A 14,624-nucleotide genomic window follows, 5' to 3' on the forward strand; every position below is an offset into this window, starting at 1 on the left:
AGAGCATTCAAAAGTAGATCACACTGAATTATGTGTTTAACTCATGTCCTTTTGGGAAAAGAATAGAATTATTTAATGACAGCATCAGTCGCTTTGGTTGTACTGGTATTAGTCCTTCTCTGCTAATGATGTACTCTCCCCTCAAAAGTCATCTTCTGTCCCTTCTCAGATACTGACATTGACCCATGAAATGTTCAACACAGACAAGGCATTCAGGAGGAGTTAGCAGTGAGCTGGGGGCAGACTAGCTGGTTCAGGAACTAACAATACACTGTCCAGTAAGGTTTGTACTAAACTGATCAAGCAAATGACATGATTTCAGCGACCCTTTCCAAATTACACTGTCAGTGACCCTGAGTGTGAAAAATAGGGACATCCAAGTCTCACATTGCAGGGTCTTCTTATTTTGTATTTTTATTCAAGTATAGTTAACATACGGTGTAATATTAGTTTCAGGTGTACAATATAGTGATCCAACAATTCTTAGAGTACTCAGTGCTCATCATGATAAGTGTACTCTTAATCGCCTCTATTTCACCACCCCCCTCCCCATCTATCTCCCTTCTGGCAACCACTGGTTTATTCTCTGTATTTAAGGGTCTGATTTTTTGTCTTTTTTTTTTCCTTTGTTCATCTGTTTTGTTTCTTAAATTCCACATATGAATGAAGTCATACAATATTTGTCTTTCTCTGACTGATTTAGTTCACTTAGCATTATACCCTTTAGGTCCATCCATGTTGTTGCAAATGGCAATAAAAAGATTTCAATCTTTTTATGACTGAACAATATTCCATTGTATATGGAATATCTCCATCCATTCATCTATCGATGGACATTTAGGCTGCTTCCATGTCTTGGCTATGGTAAATAATGTTGCGATAAACTTAGGGGTGCATATATCTTTTCAAATCAGTGTTTTCATTTTCTTTGGGTGAATACCCAGTAGTGGAATTACTGAATCACATGATAATTCTATTTTTAGTTTTTTGAGGAAGAAGGGTCTCTCTTTAAAAGGCAGCTCAATCACTCAAAGGAACAGAGGATAAATACGTAAGTGATATAATGAGAGTTGCTTTGTAGCCAAGCAATCTAGGTCTGAGTCCTGGCTCAGCCACTTGCCAACTCATATCTTTAGACAAGCTGTTTAACCTCTGTGAGCTTTAGTACTTCATATTTTAAAAGCAGTTACAATGCCTACCATGTAAGAATGCTAGAGAGTGGTATTAGCTTCTCAGGAAGAAGCGGCAGCACTTAACATCAGGCAGGAGGAAGCTACCACTATATAAAATTCCATTTGGGGGCACCTGGGTGGATCAGTCGGTGAAGCATCCAACCTTGGCTCAGGTCATAATCTCACAGTTCGTGAGTTTGAGCCCCAAGTCGGGCTCTGTGCTGACAGCTCAGAGCCTGGAACCTGCTTTGGATTCGGTGTCTCCCTCTCTCTCTGCCCTTCTGCTCATGCTCTCTCTGTCTCTCTCTCTCTCAAAAATAAACATTTAAAAAAATTTTTTTAAACCTCAATTTAAAAATTGTGCAGTTCTATTCAAATGTTTAACCATCAAAGAGGAAGAGAGCAAAGCAGGTTCCGTGTTTGACGTAGATGTTGCTGTTCACAAGAAGCAAAGAAATGCACCAGACACAGAGTCAGGGGACTTAAAGTTGGCCAGAAGCAGGAGCCTCGGTCTTTCTAAAAGGCAGTGCTCCAAAGGTGGGCCCCAACACAACAGGCCCCATCTCATTCATTTTGCTTCTCAGAAAAAGCCAAGGTTGCAGAGGAAGCTTTCTAGCTCAAATCATGGACAAAAACCAAGCCAGTTTCTGGAAAGACTCCTGTTCCTGCCCCCAACCCAAGCCAGTCAATCAACATCAGGCAAGATGGTGCCTTGTTATCATGAGAAGTTCTTCCTGCAAGTCACCCCTCACCACCAAGACCACATTCAACACTGGAAGTTGTAGCTCCTAAATGCCAAGAAGCATTTGTCCCCATGAGGATGAAGCTGCCTTGAGCCATCCCAGTCTTACCCTGACATGGGTGGGTGAAGTGATTTCATTTCCCCATATTGCCCTTTCTCGTATGATGGCACAAGATCTGAGAAGGGAGGCTAACAGGAGCTATTTTTTTTCAAGCAGCTATCAACCACATTCAGAAATCAGGACTGCAAATAGGCATAATCTGCACTCCCCCCAAAACGTAGCCTCCAAAATGAAGTTCTACAAGAATCACAGTGGCTCTTAGAATTACTGAGTGTCCAGGGCAGTAAGGTACCTTTGCACATCACGTCACCACTGGTGGACCCAAAGGGGGAAAAAGGAAACGAGAGCACCCATACAACTGGGCCCTGTCTTCTTGGATGGATTCAATATAAGGGAGTTGCTAAGAAGGCTCTGCCTCCTACCCCCGAAGCAAAATTTTCTCATTCTTTGAACTAATGCAGATACTCAAATCAAATTTGCTCTGGAAAACAAGTTATTAAGTACACAATTTCATTTCTGATCGCCTATAGCTGCTAAAGGAAACTAATTCTAGCTGCCCAGAGGAAACAGCCTGAGGCCACAGGTGAATTGTGAGCAGTCTGGCTCAGCACCCACACTCCTAATTATATGACACTGGCTCTGCATGAGGTCAATATGGTGCTTTCTCCTTTTCAGACTTTTTAAATTTCTATCATCTCACTTAATCCTAGAATCCATAACAGATCTAGGATGTGAGTGGGAAAGATGACATAACCCTCACTGTATGGCAGGGGAAAGCGCTGAGTTAAGTGATGATTCTCAAGCCCCGTAACAAGTCAGAGATAAAGTCAGGAAGACACATTCATTCTTTCAACAGATGTTTATTAAGCATCTACTCTGTACCAAGCAGTGAGCTAGGCTCCAGGGAAGCAGCAGTGCACGAATGCTAATCTCCAGTAAGCATTTCAGTGAGGAAACAATGGAAGAGCTGGCAATTTTAGCTGTTGATGATGACAATAAGCAAGACAGAGAGTGACGAGGCTGTTGAGTATGTGGACTGATGGCCAAGCAAGAGCTCTCAGAAGCAGTAACATTTCTGCCGAGGCCTGAATAACAAGAAAGAGAGGGGAAGCATTCCAGGAAGGAGGAAGAACAGGGTCCGGTCTCAGGGATGTCCAATGGAACATACTGGCCAATGTGGTGGCATTGTGGTCAGGAAGGGGGAGGGTGGGAAGACACGAGGTGGGAGCAGAGAAGGTAAATAAGAATAAAAACTTTGAAAATATTGTAATAATATATTTTCCATCACCCTAAATCATCAGGCTTAGCAATGGTTTAATATTTCAGGAGAAACTACTAGAAAAAAATAAAGTCATTGTCCAAATTTTACTGTAAAATTAGATGAAGAGAGAAGTATAGCCAGACAATAGTTATGAGAGTCCAGATTTCTAGAGAAGAGAGATTTCTTAATCTGAAAGTTCTCTTTACATAGCAAGAGGCCAGCCTGGTCCTTTGTCAAAGAAAGGAACTCTGAGTGAAGAGAGCTCAGATCTGATACAGGGAACTCCCACCTTACTAGAAAGGAAATGAAGCCACTTCCAAGGCGGCAGAAGGACAGGAGGAAGGAAGTGGATGAGGAATTGTTCACATATGTCATATCTAGTTTCATTGCCCCCCTCACTGGGGCCATTATCTGGGGCTGCAGATGTTAGAATCAGTACATCGCGGGGGGGGGGGGGGGGTGGACCCAAACAGTGAAGTTTGTTTCTCACTTTCCTGGCCACAAACTGGAAATTTTTCAAGCGAAAGTTGGTGCTTGAAATGCAAATGCAGTTTCAGGTCCTGCCCCATCCTCACCCCATGATACTTCTTCAATCTGATCCAATGCCTGAGTCTCTCCAATGTAGATAGTCCCACCAGTGGTGGCTGGGATCCAGCCACTGAGAGCATGGAACTAATCTGGGAAAATCTGGAGCTGGGAAAGAAGCCTCCTGACCAAGATTCCACTTCTCCTGATATCTTCTGGCCTTTGGACAGGCTCTGCATGCAGAAAGTCAGCAATAGTTAGAAGCCATATTTTCTGGATGTATAACAAGCATTTCTCTTTAGGCATCCCCTTGCTCTAACCACCCTTGCTGGTACACGGGCACTCAGAATCGGCTCCCGGTGCTGACTCCACAGGTCGACCCAGGCCCGCAAGTGGTGCGGGGGGCACAGCTTGGACGAGGCGCACAGGGGGGAGTCACACAGGCAGCAGAGGTGGAGCATGGATTGCAAGGGAGTCTGTGGAGAGAGAGAAAAGGTGAATGAAGTGAGGGATGGGAAATGAATGATGTGTGATAGAGCACAAGCAAGGAGTCCCCCTCTTTAAAACTACAGGACGGGGACCCAACAGATGCCCTAGCCATTGACCCCCTATTGTGCACCCCTAGTGCTAGACTGAGGGATCTCTATCTACAATGTCATCCAGAATTAAGGTTTTCTAGACGAGAATCGGGTTCTAGCCTACAAGATAAAAAATACAAACAAAGATTAAAAAGAGAGCAAAAGTGAGTTCAACAAACCTGCTGGGATCTATACTCAAATTGCCTGTTCAAGATACAGCCATGTTTCTACTCTCAGCAGTGAATGGCTAGCCAAGCAGCCCCACTGGAGACCTGGCAATGGATCCTAATGGATGGTCACTCCCTTCATATTCCGTCAACGAGGCAGAGTATGAGAAGAGGAAGGGCAATGGGTCACTCAACAGGAGCATAGACTGCCTTCTGGTTTATAGACAACACCACTGTTACCATAAGGAACTCATAAGAATTGGGCAAATGATTGGCCAAGAGTGCCTAGATCACACATACTTGCAATCCTCACTCTCCAGAAGTTTCCGGTACGTGGCAATCTCACTCTCCAGCCGGGCCTTGACGTCCAGCAGCACCTGGTACTCCTGGTTCTGCCGTTCCAGGTCAGCCCGGATCTCAGACAGCTGCTCCTCCACGTCGCGGATCAGGATCTGCATCTGGGCCAGCTCGGTGCCGAAGCGTGCATCCGACTCACACAGGGAGTTCTGCAGACAGTCCTTCTGTAGTGGCAAATAACCGGGTAAGAGATCGAGGTGTCCCAAAATTCAGCAGTAGGAATCATGGCCAACCTCACCATGTCATAGGACATGCCCAGAACTCTGGAGAAATCGCTGCCCATATCACCACGACTTTTCACAAAATTCTACCTGGAGGAAGTGTTCATCCCTGTATTCCCAGTACCTGACCAAGTAGACACCCAGTGACGTCTTGTGGAACGAAGGCTTGAATCGCCACCCTTTATTGTAAAGGAAGTGGAGTTGGCTTTTTAAAGGAACCGGTTTTCGGGATCAAACCAACCTTGATGGCGAGGCATCTCCCCCAGGGAGAGAGGGACCCAGCCCCTGAGTTCTGATTGTTAGTGGGACTGATGAGTGGGACTTCTAAGACATGCTGCTGCCAGGCCGTGGCCCATGGCACCAGCAGCACGGTGAGGGCAGAAGACCATACCAGGCTGTGCTGGGCCTGAAGCTCCACCTCCAGGGCGTTCACCGTGCGCCTCAGCTCCAGGATCTCCGACTGGCAGCATTGCAGCTCCTTGGAGCAGGACATGTCCTGCTTGCTGATGCTCTCGGACTGAAGCACAAGGGCACACAGACATCACATCACTCCCCTGCCCAAGTGGAAGCCGGGGGGCCCTCCCTGCTCCAAGGCGGCACCCTCACCTGATCTTGGAACCACTGCTCCACGTCGTTGTGGCCGGTCTGCATCATGGCCTCGTAGTGGCACCGCATCTCGTCCAGCACCCTGCTCAGGTCCACGGTGGGCTCCGCGTCCAGCTTAATCTGGAGCTTGTCCCCTAGCTGGCCCCTCAGGATGTGGACTTCCTGTGGGCACAGAAGGACCAACACTCTGAGTGAGGAAAGGGCTTTGGACAGAGCAGATGGCACCTGAACCCCTTCTCTGACGAGCAGCATGAGGGGTGAGCCCACTTGTGCACGATGTGAAAGATCTTGTCCAGGATCCACTGGGAAGAGCCCAGTGGGTCGCCTTCTTAAATTCACAAGGCAAACCTTTAGAGACAAGGAACCCGCCCCCCCCCACCCCCACCGCTACCTCTGCTACATCCTACAGAGTCAGCCTGACTCCCACACCCAGATCAACCCCTCATCCTGATGCCAGCTGAGCCTGGCTTCTAATCCTACAGCCACAGGGTGGGCGGTGCTCCCTTCTCTGCTCAGTGCCCTCTCCCATGGGTCTGCAGCCCCAAGCCCAGACCTGCTCATGGTTGCTCTTGAGGCAGAGCATCTCCTCCTTCAGGGACTCCTGCTGGGCCTCCAGGTCGGCCTTGGCCAGGCTCAGGTCATCCAGGAGCTTGTGCATCCCACACATGTCTGCCTCCACCACCTGGCGTAGGGACAGCTCACTCTCGTGCCTTCCAGGACAGGAGATGAAAGGTCAGCAGGATGACAAGGACAGCCCCTTTCAGCTGCCCCCAGTTTCCATTTCCTTCACCAATTAGGATCCTCATTTGCTCACTGTGCTCAGCACTGGCTTCAGAGATTAATTAGACTCAACCCCTCTACTCAATCAGCTCATGGTCTAGCAAGGTATTCATAGTAGGTATCATTTTTACCATTCGGCATTGAAGAAACTTTGGTTCCAAAAGATGAATTAGCTTGCATGAGATCATGTATTTCAGGATCCAGTACAGGACTCACACCGCTAGGTTAAGCAACATCCAGGTACCTGGTCAATGATTTGCTCCCTTATTCCTTGTGTTGGGCTACTTGTCTATCTCTGACCTTTGTCTGGTAGAAATGCCTGGTATTTGAGGTCCCCATAGATAAATTTGGACCCTGACCTATCTGTAAATGGTTCCTCTAACTTACATGTGAAATTCAGTGACTGTCCTTGCTCAGTTTATTCTTGAAATCACCTTATTCTGCTCCTGATGAGTGAGCTCAAGCAGCCTTACCTTCCATTTTAGAGAAGTAAATGAAGGAGGCATAACTCTAGGCTACACCATACATACTGAATTTGATGTGTTTTTTTTCCTCAGCCACTTTCTATTAGTTTTGTTTGTAATAAAAATCTTTATTTGGAGAATTTAGGAAAGAAGAAACAGGACAGTAACTCAGTCAATTAAGTAGTTGGCCATTGTGACTTAGGGTAGAGGAAGGAGTCACTCTGAGACCTCTTCCAGCCCTACTTACTTGATTCTAAAGTCATCAGCAGCCAGCTTGGCATTGTCAACTTGAATAATGAGCCTGGTATTCTCAGCCTTGCTGCACAGGATCTGTGGAAAACCAGGAAGACAGTTCATGCACAAAACATCATACTCTGGGCTCCAGCTCTATGGGTGACATCTACACTCATGCTCAAGAGAACCCAAGAGCACAAAGACCCTTGAGTCTTCAATGGCCCTTTGACTGCCATGCCCTTCCACCTTCCTCAGACCCAGCATACCCCAAGCTACTTCAGACCTCACCTTCTGCTGGAGCTCCTCGATGGTCCGGAAGTACGACTGGTAGTCTGGACACACGCTGGACTCGTGGCATTTGCTCGACTCTCGGATCTTGGTCTCCAGCTCCGCGTTCTCCCGCTCCAGCTGGCGCACCTTCTCCAGGTAGTTGGCCAGGCGGTCGTTCAGGAACTGCATGGTCACCTTCTCGTGCCCGTTCGGGGCGCCTTCCCCATAGTTCCCACACACTCCGATGTTGCCGGGAATGTCACGGGTCCCTGGCAAGGGGCAAGCGGTTTGGCAGCTATAGGGCACACAGAGGCTGGGTCGGCCCAGAGGAGTTGTCCCCACAGGCATCCTGTTGGCATGTGCCAGGGTGGCGGAGAGGCACAGGGAGGCAGCCTTGGCCTCTGCCCCAGGCTGGCCCCCAACGTCAATGCAGGAACCGCAGACATTTGCAGCTTCGGGCATCTGAGTGCTGCCCAGACAGCGGGATGAGCTGATGTAGCAGGAGGTCATGGTGTGGGCTGAGGTAGCACAGGAGCTTCAGAGCAGCTGTGAAGGCCGAGCCACTGAGTGTGACAACCCCTTTCCCTGCTAGGCCTTTTATACCCCATCCCAGGTGGGTGTTGGCTCAATGCTTTGACCTCAGCGCCTTGATTCTCTACCTACTGTTGTACTGTCATCCTGTTACTCAGCTGTTGGTTTACCATTAAGAGTTCCTCGCCTCATTAAAGGAATGTTGATGAATTTGAGGTGCCTCCTGGCTCTTTGATATCAGGTTGTCTGTTGATGGGAAGTAAGAAACTTTTATTATTTTTCAAAGAACAAAATCCTTTTAGCCATCAGATGTTCATACCTTGACTAGAGCTGATGTGCCCACACTGAAGTCATGACTTTCCTGTTGGTCATAGGATAAACCCTATGAGAACAATGATGCCCACCTGGGTTAAGACTAAACCAGCCTTCTCTATCCAGGGAAGAGCTTGGTTTCGGGCTGATAGATGTTATGGGTTTTGGTTATCAAAAACTTCACATTTCTTCTTTCTTCTCTTTGCCTTTCAAACTCACTTTGAGGGGCAATAAGACTTTGGTAAGTCCATTCATTCAACATGCATCTCGTGGCACATCCCATGTGCCAGGCACTATGCCATGCCCCTGTCATACAACTAGTTAAGCCTGACATAGTTCCTGTCCATCAGGAAGCAACCCAAACTTAGGTAGCCATGGATGTTTTAAATAAGTTGTCTGCAAAGATCATCAGTACAAGGGTGACCTTGAACCTTGCCTGATCTGGACCAGGAAAGATAAGCTCAATAAGCCAGAAACAAGCAAAAATGAACAATAACCTTTTTACGTTCCAAGGCTGTGAAACTCAATGGACATTGAGTTATCAGAGTCAGTATGGTGGTTTTTCCTGCCCTACTTCCTTGATTCTAAAATTCTTTACTGAGCACTTAACATATGTGTTAGGGGGCTTATCAACAATATTGTTTAATCCTTCTTACCATCCTGTAAGGTGGATATTCTTACCATAACTTTACGAAAGAAAGAAAAGACATTGAGGACCAGAGACGTGAAGTTGTTTTTCTAAGATCAACCCCCTTATAAAGTGGCAAAGCCTGTTGTTAATATCAGTTTCTTTCAACTCCAGAGCCCATTCTTGTTCTCTTCACCTTGCACACCCCCCAGTAGGGGAATAAGTGTGTCATTGCCAGAATTAAGAAGGATTATAAGGTCTAGAAATTGTACAAGAAGTTGAAATTAAGAGATAAAATAAGAATTTAACATTCTATATTATTCTTTGTGTCTCAGAAAATACAATGTTGAGATACCAGAACAATAGGGCAAGGCTTCTCCAAGGACCATGCAGAAGGATTCCTAGGAGAAATCTCCATCCCCAAAATTATTATACATCTCATACCCCACTAGCTCTTGGCATCAGAGAGCCAAGACTGCTGACTACTAAGGTCCCAAAAGTTCTCTTAAAATCTGTGGCAGGAGATAGATTGCCCCCTAGGACTGAGAAAGACCTAATATGGAGTAAAACTAAGTTATCAGAGTCAGTATCAGGGTTATAACTAAATCTTCGTGAAAATGAATATTTTCCAGTGCTCTAAGCATTGAGCAAAAGCGGAATAGACATCTCTATAGGGACCAGATCTGTATATATGAAACATAAACTATTGGAGTTCTATCAAGAAGAAATACAGAAATCTGAGACTTCTATTCAGGATGGGTTTCCCAGGAAGGGTAACTAGTGGTCAGCTCTGTCCTAAGGGTTACTCAGAGCTCATCAATGAATAACTCTTTATAGACATCATAATTAGAAGACCTCACCAGGCCAGCCCATCTCATCCTTCAGAGGCCTTTGGGTGCGATCTGCATAGGTTACATCTTCAAACACTGCTTTGTTACTCTCCTCTGTCTCATCACATAGCAACAAGCTTCTCTATAAACCAGGGAACTAGACTTATAAAGTCATTTCTTTTGACCCGCTAAATCGAATCTATCTTTTGACTTTATTCTCTGGCAGGATTCATTCCATTAGCTAAAACTCATGATTTCCTCCATCTCAAAATACACAACACTTGTTACTGCATAACATCGCTGCTGAGGCTTTCTATGTCGAGGTGACGCTCCTCTGTACTGAAGCTTCATCATGGTCCTGGCTTGGGCTTCAACCGAATGTGCTGTTTTGCATAATGACACTGATGTTGCGTGTCTCTTTGTAAAGTTGCTTGGTTCCAATGAGTTGCATTTTTCTCAAAGGAGGTGAGTGTGGGGTGAAGATCCTTGCCCTCATATCTAAGACTGCCTTTCTTCCCAACCCTTTAAAAAGAGTCCCTGTGGCCCTTGGTAACCAAACATGAGCCAGAGTCAGTGACAAGAAGTGGCGAAGACGGAGTGTGAGAGACAGAAGCCTGTAGCCCTCCTTCACTCACTTGTGTGCACACAGTTCTCTCACTGAGTCTGAGTTCAAAAATACCAGTCTCTAGAAGCAGGAAGCCTACTGCAGATGGAAAGGCAGAGCTGTGGTCTTGGGATGCTGTTTTCAAACATGGTGGTGTTACAGATGGATGCATCTCAACCAGCGGGAGAGAAAGCTGTGGACCTGTAGACTAGCCCCCAGGAATCGTGCCTAGCCCACAGCCTACTTTTTCTACGCTGTGGCTCCTGCTGCAGGAAGATGCGTGAGGCATCCAAGGGTTTGTGCCGTGTAAGGGAACCTCGCCCATCACATAATATAGGGGGTGCAAACGTGGAAGACAGCTCCTGTGTGTGGAGCCTCATACTGCCGTGTCCTCTGGGTGTTAGGAAGTGGTGCCAGAGAAAACTATAGGTCAAGAAAATCATGAAGACTCTTAAAAGAAGAGTAATAAATAATAATAATAAGTAATAAATGATCTATTATTCTAGGTATGCAACTCTTGAGGCTTTGATGAATGGAAAAAGCATACTTTTATTCAAATTAGATAGGATTTTACCATCAGGTTTCTTAGATCCAGCTCCATAATCCACAAAGTTTATGCACTTAATCAATGTTGTTTTCCTCCTACCATGACATCATCTAGACACTAAGAGTGCGTCTATAAAAGACACAGTCCCTGCCTTAGAGTAGGGGAGGCATTTGTGACAAGGCACCACAGTGGCCTGTGGAGGTGGTGCCACACTCACTCTGAGGCCTTCAGACATGTTATCATCTTTCTCCCCGTTACCCATTACCCTGTGGATGGCCCCAGAGCAGAATCCACTTTTCCCTTGCAGCTGTCTATTCCGGATACCAAGTAATTCTCTGTGGCACCAGCTGGGTGTCCTATAGTTCAATTTAATCCCTATGTTACCCACCTGGATTTAGCATCAGATCTCACAAGGTAAAGGCTCAGTCCCACAGGGCTGCCCTTCTTCAGACACCAAGCATAAGTTCCAGGTTGTCACCTGTCCTTCTGAATGACTGGCTATAACTCAGTGTTCCCATGACCCCTTCCTTGGGTTTGATAATTTGCTGGAATGACTCCCAGAACTCAGGGAAACATTCATGTTTACCAGTTTAGCATCAAGGATATGATAAAGGACACGAAGAATAGCCTGATAAAGAGACACATAGGGCAAGATATGTGGGGAGGGGTGCAGAACTTTCATGCCCTCTCTGAACTAGCCAGGCTCCCTGCACCTCCATGCGTTTGTCTTTGTACAGTGTTTATGTATCCTACTCAGCAGAACTTTCCATACACTTCATGGCAGAATCAGTAAGGAGTTCGTTCACAAGAGCTTCCCCACGGCCATCAGAGGTCTGGGAGAAAGAGCACCCAGCCACCGGGGGGCTGGGGGGAGGTAGAGAGGGGGACTCTGTGAGGAATCCACCTTCTCATATTCTTTGGGTACCTATAAAGGTACTCTTTATACCTTGAGTATATGAGTATAGTATAGTATAGTATAGTATAGTATAGTATAGTATATGAGTATGAGTATAGTCTCATACTCTTCGGGTACCTATATAGGTACTCTTCGGGTACCTATAAAGGGATGGCCAGGATCATAATGTTGAATCTGGTGTGTGGTTGAAGCCTGTGAGAGTAGAGCCACTCCCCTGGGCAACATGGACACCCATCCAATATGTCCCTCACCTGCAGAGGAGGGGCATTCACAGAAAGGAAAGAAGCATTCAAGGGCTTAGGTCCTCCTTGACCTAGCGTCTGGGAAGGAGCTCCTGGGAGCCCAGGGGCTGGGTATGGTATCCAGCAGACAGAGGGAAATGGGAGCTAGAAGGAGAGGGTGTCAGACAAGATCCCTTTCATCCCAGAACCATGAGATTGGACAGGTCTGTGTGCCCCACAAGCAGGCTGTGAGTTGGGTCTTCTAGACTCATGTCCCATAGATCCCTTTTGCTATTATCAAGGTAGAGCTGAATCCCCTCTCAACCACCCATCCTCCACCCAGCCACAGGGAATCTGGGGTCCTTTATGCACTCTTGACCAGTATCAGAGTGACAGAATGCTCCAAGTCCTGGCCATGGAACTTAGTGCCTGAGGACAGGTGACCCAAAAGGCAGGACCTAATTATTTGGCCCCTTCTGCACCCCAGGAGAGCCTCCTTCTAGGGCTGAAAAGGCAGGATTAGGGCTGTGTTTTCATTTAAGGAGGGGGTATTTCTGGACAGCCTCTGCTCCCAGCGCTGCCCCTCACTAGCCAGGTGGCCCAGAGCAAGTCAGCCAGCTCTTCTGGTCCCTGGTTCCCCACTGAAAATACAAGCTCTGGAACAGACCATGGGCTTGAACTCTTGAGCACAACCCAAGTAAGAATTACACTGCACATTTTGCAACTATACATGTGCAAAACACACATACATATTATTTTTTATTCTGTTCTCTCTTTGTCTCACTCTCTTGCTCTCTCTCTCTTTCGCCCTCTCTCTAGCTGATCAAAATCCACTAAAATGACTTCACAGACCATCAATGGATCACAGCCATAGTTTAAAATACACCACACAGGTGCCCACTGTAACTCGGTGAAATAACCTGACAACAGTAGACACACACAACAGGCATCTTCATTTATTAATTTATTCTTTTAACTTATTGGCCAGGAACCAGAAGACAGATGTAGCTCCCCAAGTGCTGCAGAAGGAAAATGGCCCCGCTAAGAGAACTTGAACGTCAAAACACAGGCGGAAGTCGTGAGAAGCCGCAGAGCCTCAGGGACGCCCCACCCCAGAGATGAGCCGTCTGTAAGGTGGGTGTCAGCCACGGGGGAGTCTCTGGCTTCCCGTGTCTGTCATGTGCGGCGACGGGAAGGTCCCCACTGCCCTGTGTACGGGATCTGCTGCTACCATGGCAGCCTTGGGCTCACAGGGTGGGCTCAAGGAGGAGGTGCCGTGTGGGGCTTGTGGGGTGCAGGTCACGGGACACGCTTGTGGGTCGCCCGAGGGAGCGGCATGTGGATTGAAGGCATTCTGCAACCCAGATGCACAGAGACGTCCATCCTCAAGCCCAGCAGCTAAGAAAAGACAGACTTGGCCTGAGTCCCTGCCCTCCTGCCTTACTAGCTCAGGGGCCAATTGCGTTCTTTGAGCCCCGTATCTTCATCTACAATAACAAGGACAGTAATGTTAACTGCATGGCCTCCTATTAAGTCTTAGGGAAAATAATGCTGAAATCCATAGGAAGAGAGACAACAGGGCTCATCAGAGAGGACTGGGTCTTCTGTTCACACATAGGTGCTCTTCCCACATGCAACACTCCAAATACTTTCCTGCCACATGAGTTCTTTGCTGCCATCATTCTCTGAGCCTCTGTTTCCTCGATTACAAGCTGGGGACCCTAGAACCCTCACATACTCCTTCAGCTATGGCACAAGCAAAATTGACTAGGCCTGATAGAGATGAGGGGAGTCCCGTCAGACTTTTGTTTTTAGTTAAAGAAAAGTGGCATATCTTTATTTTAATTTTTTTTAATGTTTTTATTTATTTTTGAGACAGAGACAGAGCATAAGCAGGGGAGGGGCAGAGAGCGGGGGGAGACACAGAATCCGAAGCAGGCTCCAGGCTCTGAGCTGTCAGCACAGAGCCCAATGCGGGGCTCGAACCCACAAACCGTGAGATCATGACCTGAGCCAAAGTCGGGCGCTTAACCGAATGAGCCACCCAGGCGCCCCCTTTTTTTTTGAAATGTTTTTATTTTTTTATTTTTGTATTTTTGTATTTTTTTAGATGTTTATTTATTATTGAGAGACAGAGAGAGACAGAGCATGAGCAGGGGAGGAGCAGAGAGAGGGGGAGACACAGAATCCGAAGTCAGGCTCCAGGCTCTGAGCTGTCAGCACAGAGCCCGATGCGGGGCTCAAACTCAAACTGCGAGATCATGACCTGAGCCGAAGTCGGGCGCTTAACCGACTGAGCCACCCAGGTGCCCCTGTTTTTATTTATTTTTGAGACAGAGAGAGACAGAGCATGAGAAAGGGAGGGACACAGAGAGGGGGAGACACGGAATCAAAGTGGCATATCTTTAAGAAGAAAAAGAAAGAAAGAAAGAAAGAAAGAAAGAAAGAAAGAAAGAAAAGAAAGAAAAATTTTAGGTAGGCCTTATCATGTTGCATGGATTCAGTGAAGGAAGACAAAATGCCCAGCACATCAGAAATGTTCCAGCCACAGATATTCCTCCTTCTCCCTCACCCTGCTCATGGCCCAAGGCCACCGG

The 14,624-nt window shown here is 46.9% G+C and overlaps 1 protein-coding gene and 1 long non-coding RNA gene across 2 annotated transcripts in view; one reads left to right on the top strand and one right to left on the bottom strand.

The window, feature by feature from the left end:
• Positions 1-14,624, top strand: part of LOC128313355 (uncharacterized) — a 57,998-nt gene that overhangs the window by 29,792 nt on the left and 13,582 nt on the right. Inside the window, exon 2 of the long non-coding RNA XR_008293934.1 lies at positions 13,016-13,161. This is a non-coding gene — a long non-coding RNA (uncharacterized LOC128313355). The remainder of the gene's footprint in view (positions 1-13,015; positions 13,162-14,624) is intronic.
• On the bottom strand, positions 2,816-8,006 carry LOC106972552 (keratin, type I cuticular Ha8). The gene is made up of 7 exons (XM_027049050.2): positions 7,457-8,006; positions 7,182-7,264; positions 6,244-6,400; positions 5,691-5,852; positions 5,476-5,601; positions 4,807-5,027; positions 2,816-4,237 (listed from the first exon to the last, which is right to left on the bottom strand). Exons 1-7 carry the CDS (start codon positions 7,946-7,948, stop codon positions 4,105-4,107), a joined length of 1,374 nt encoding a protein of 457 aa, XP_026904851.1. The 5' UTR covers positions 7,949-8,006; the 3' UTR covers positions 2,816-4,104.

This window comes from Acinonyx jubatus, chromosome E1 (assembly GCF_027475565.1).
Source record: "Acinonyx jubatus isolate Ajub_Pintada_27869175 chromosome E1, VMU_Ajub_asm_v1.0, whole genome shotgun sequence".
Lineage (NCBI taxonomy): Eukaryota > Metazoa > Chordata > Mammalia > Carnivora > Felidae > Acinonyx > Acinonyx jubatus.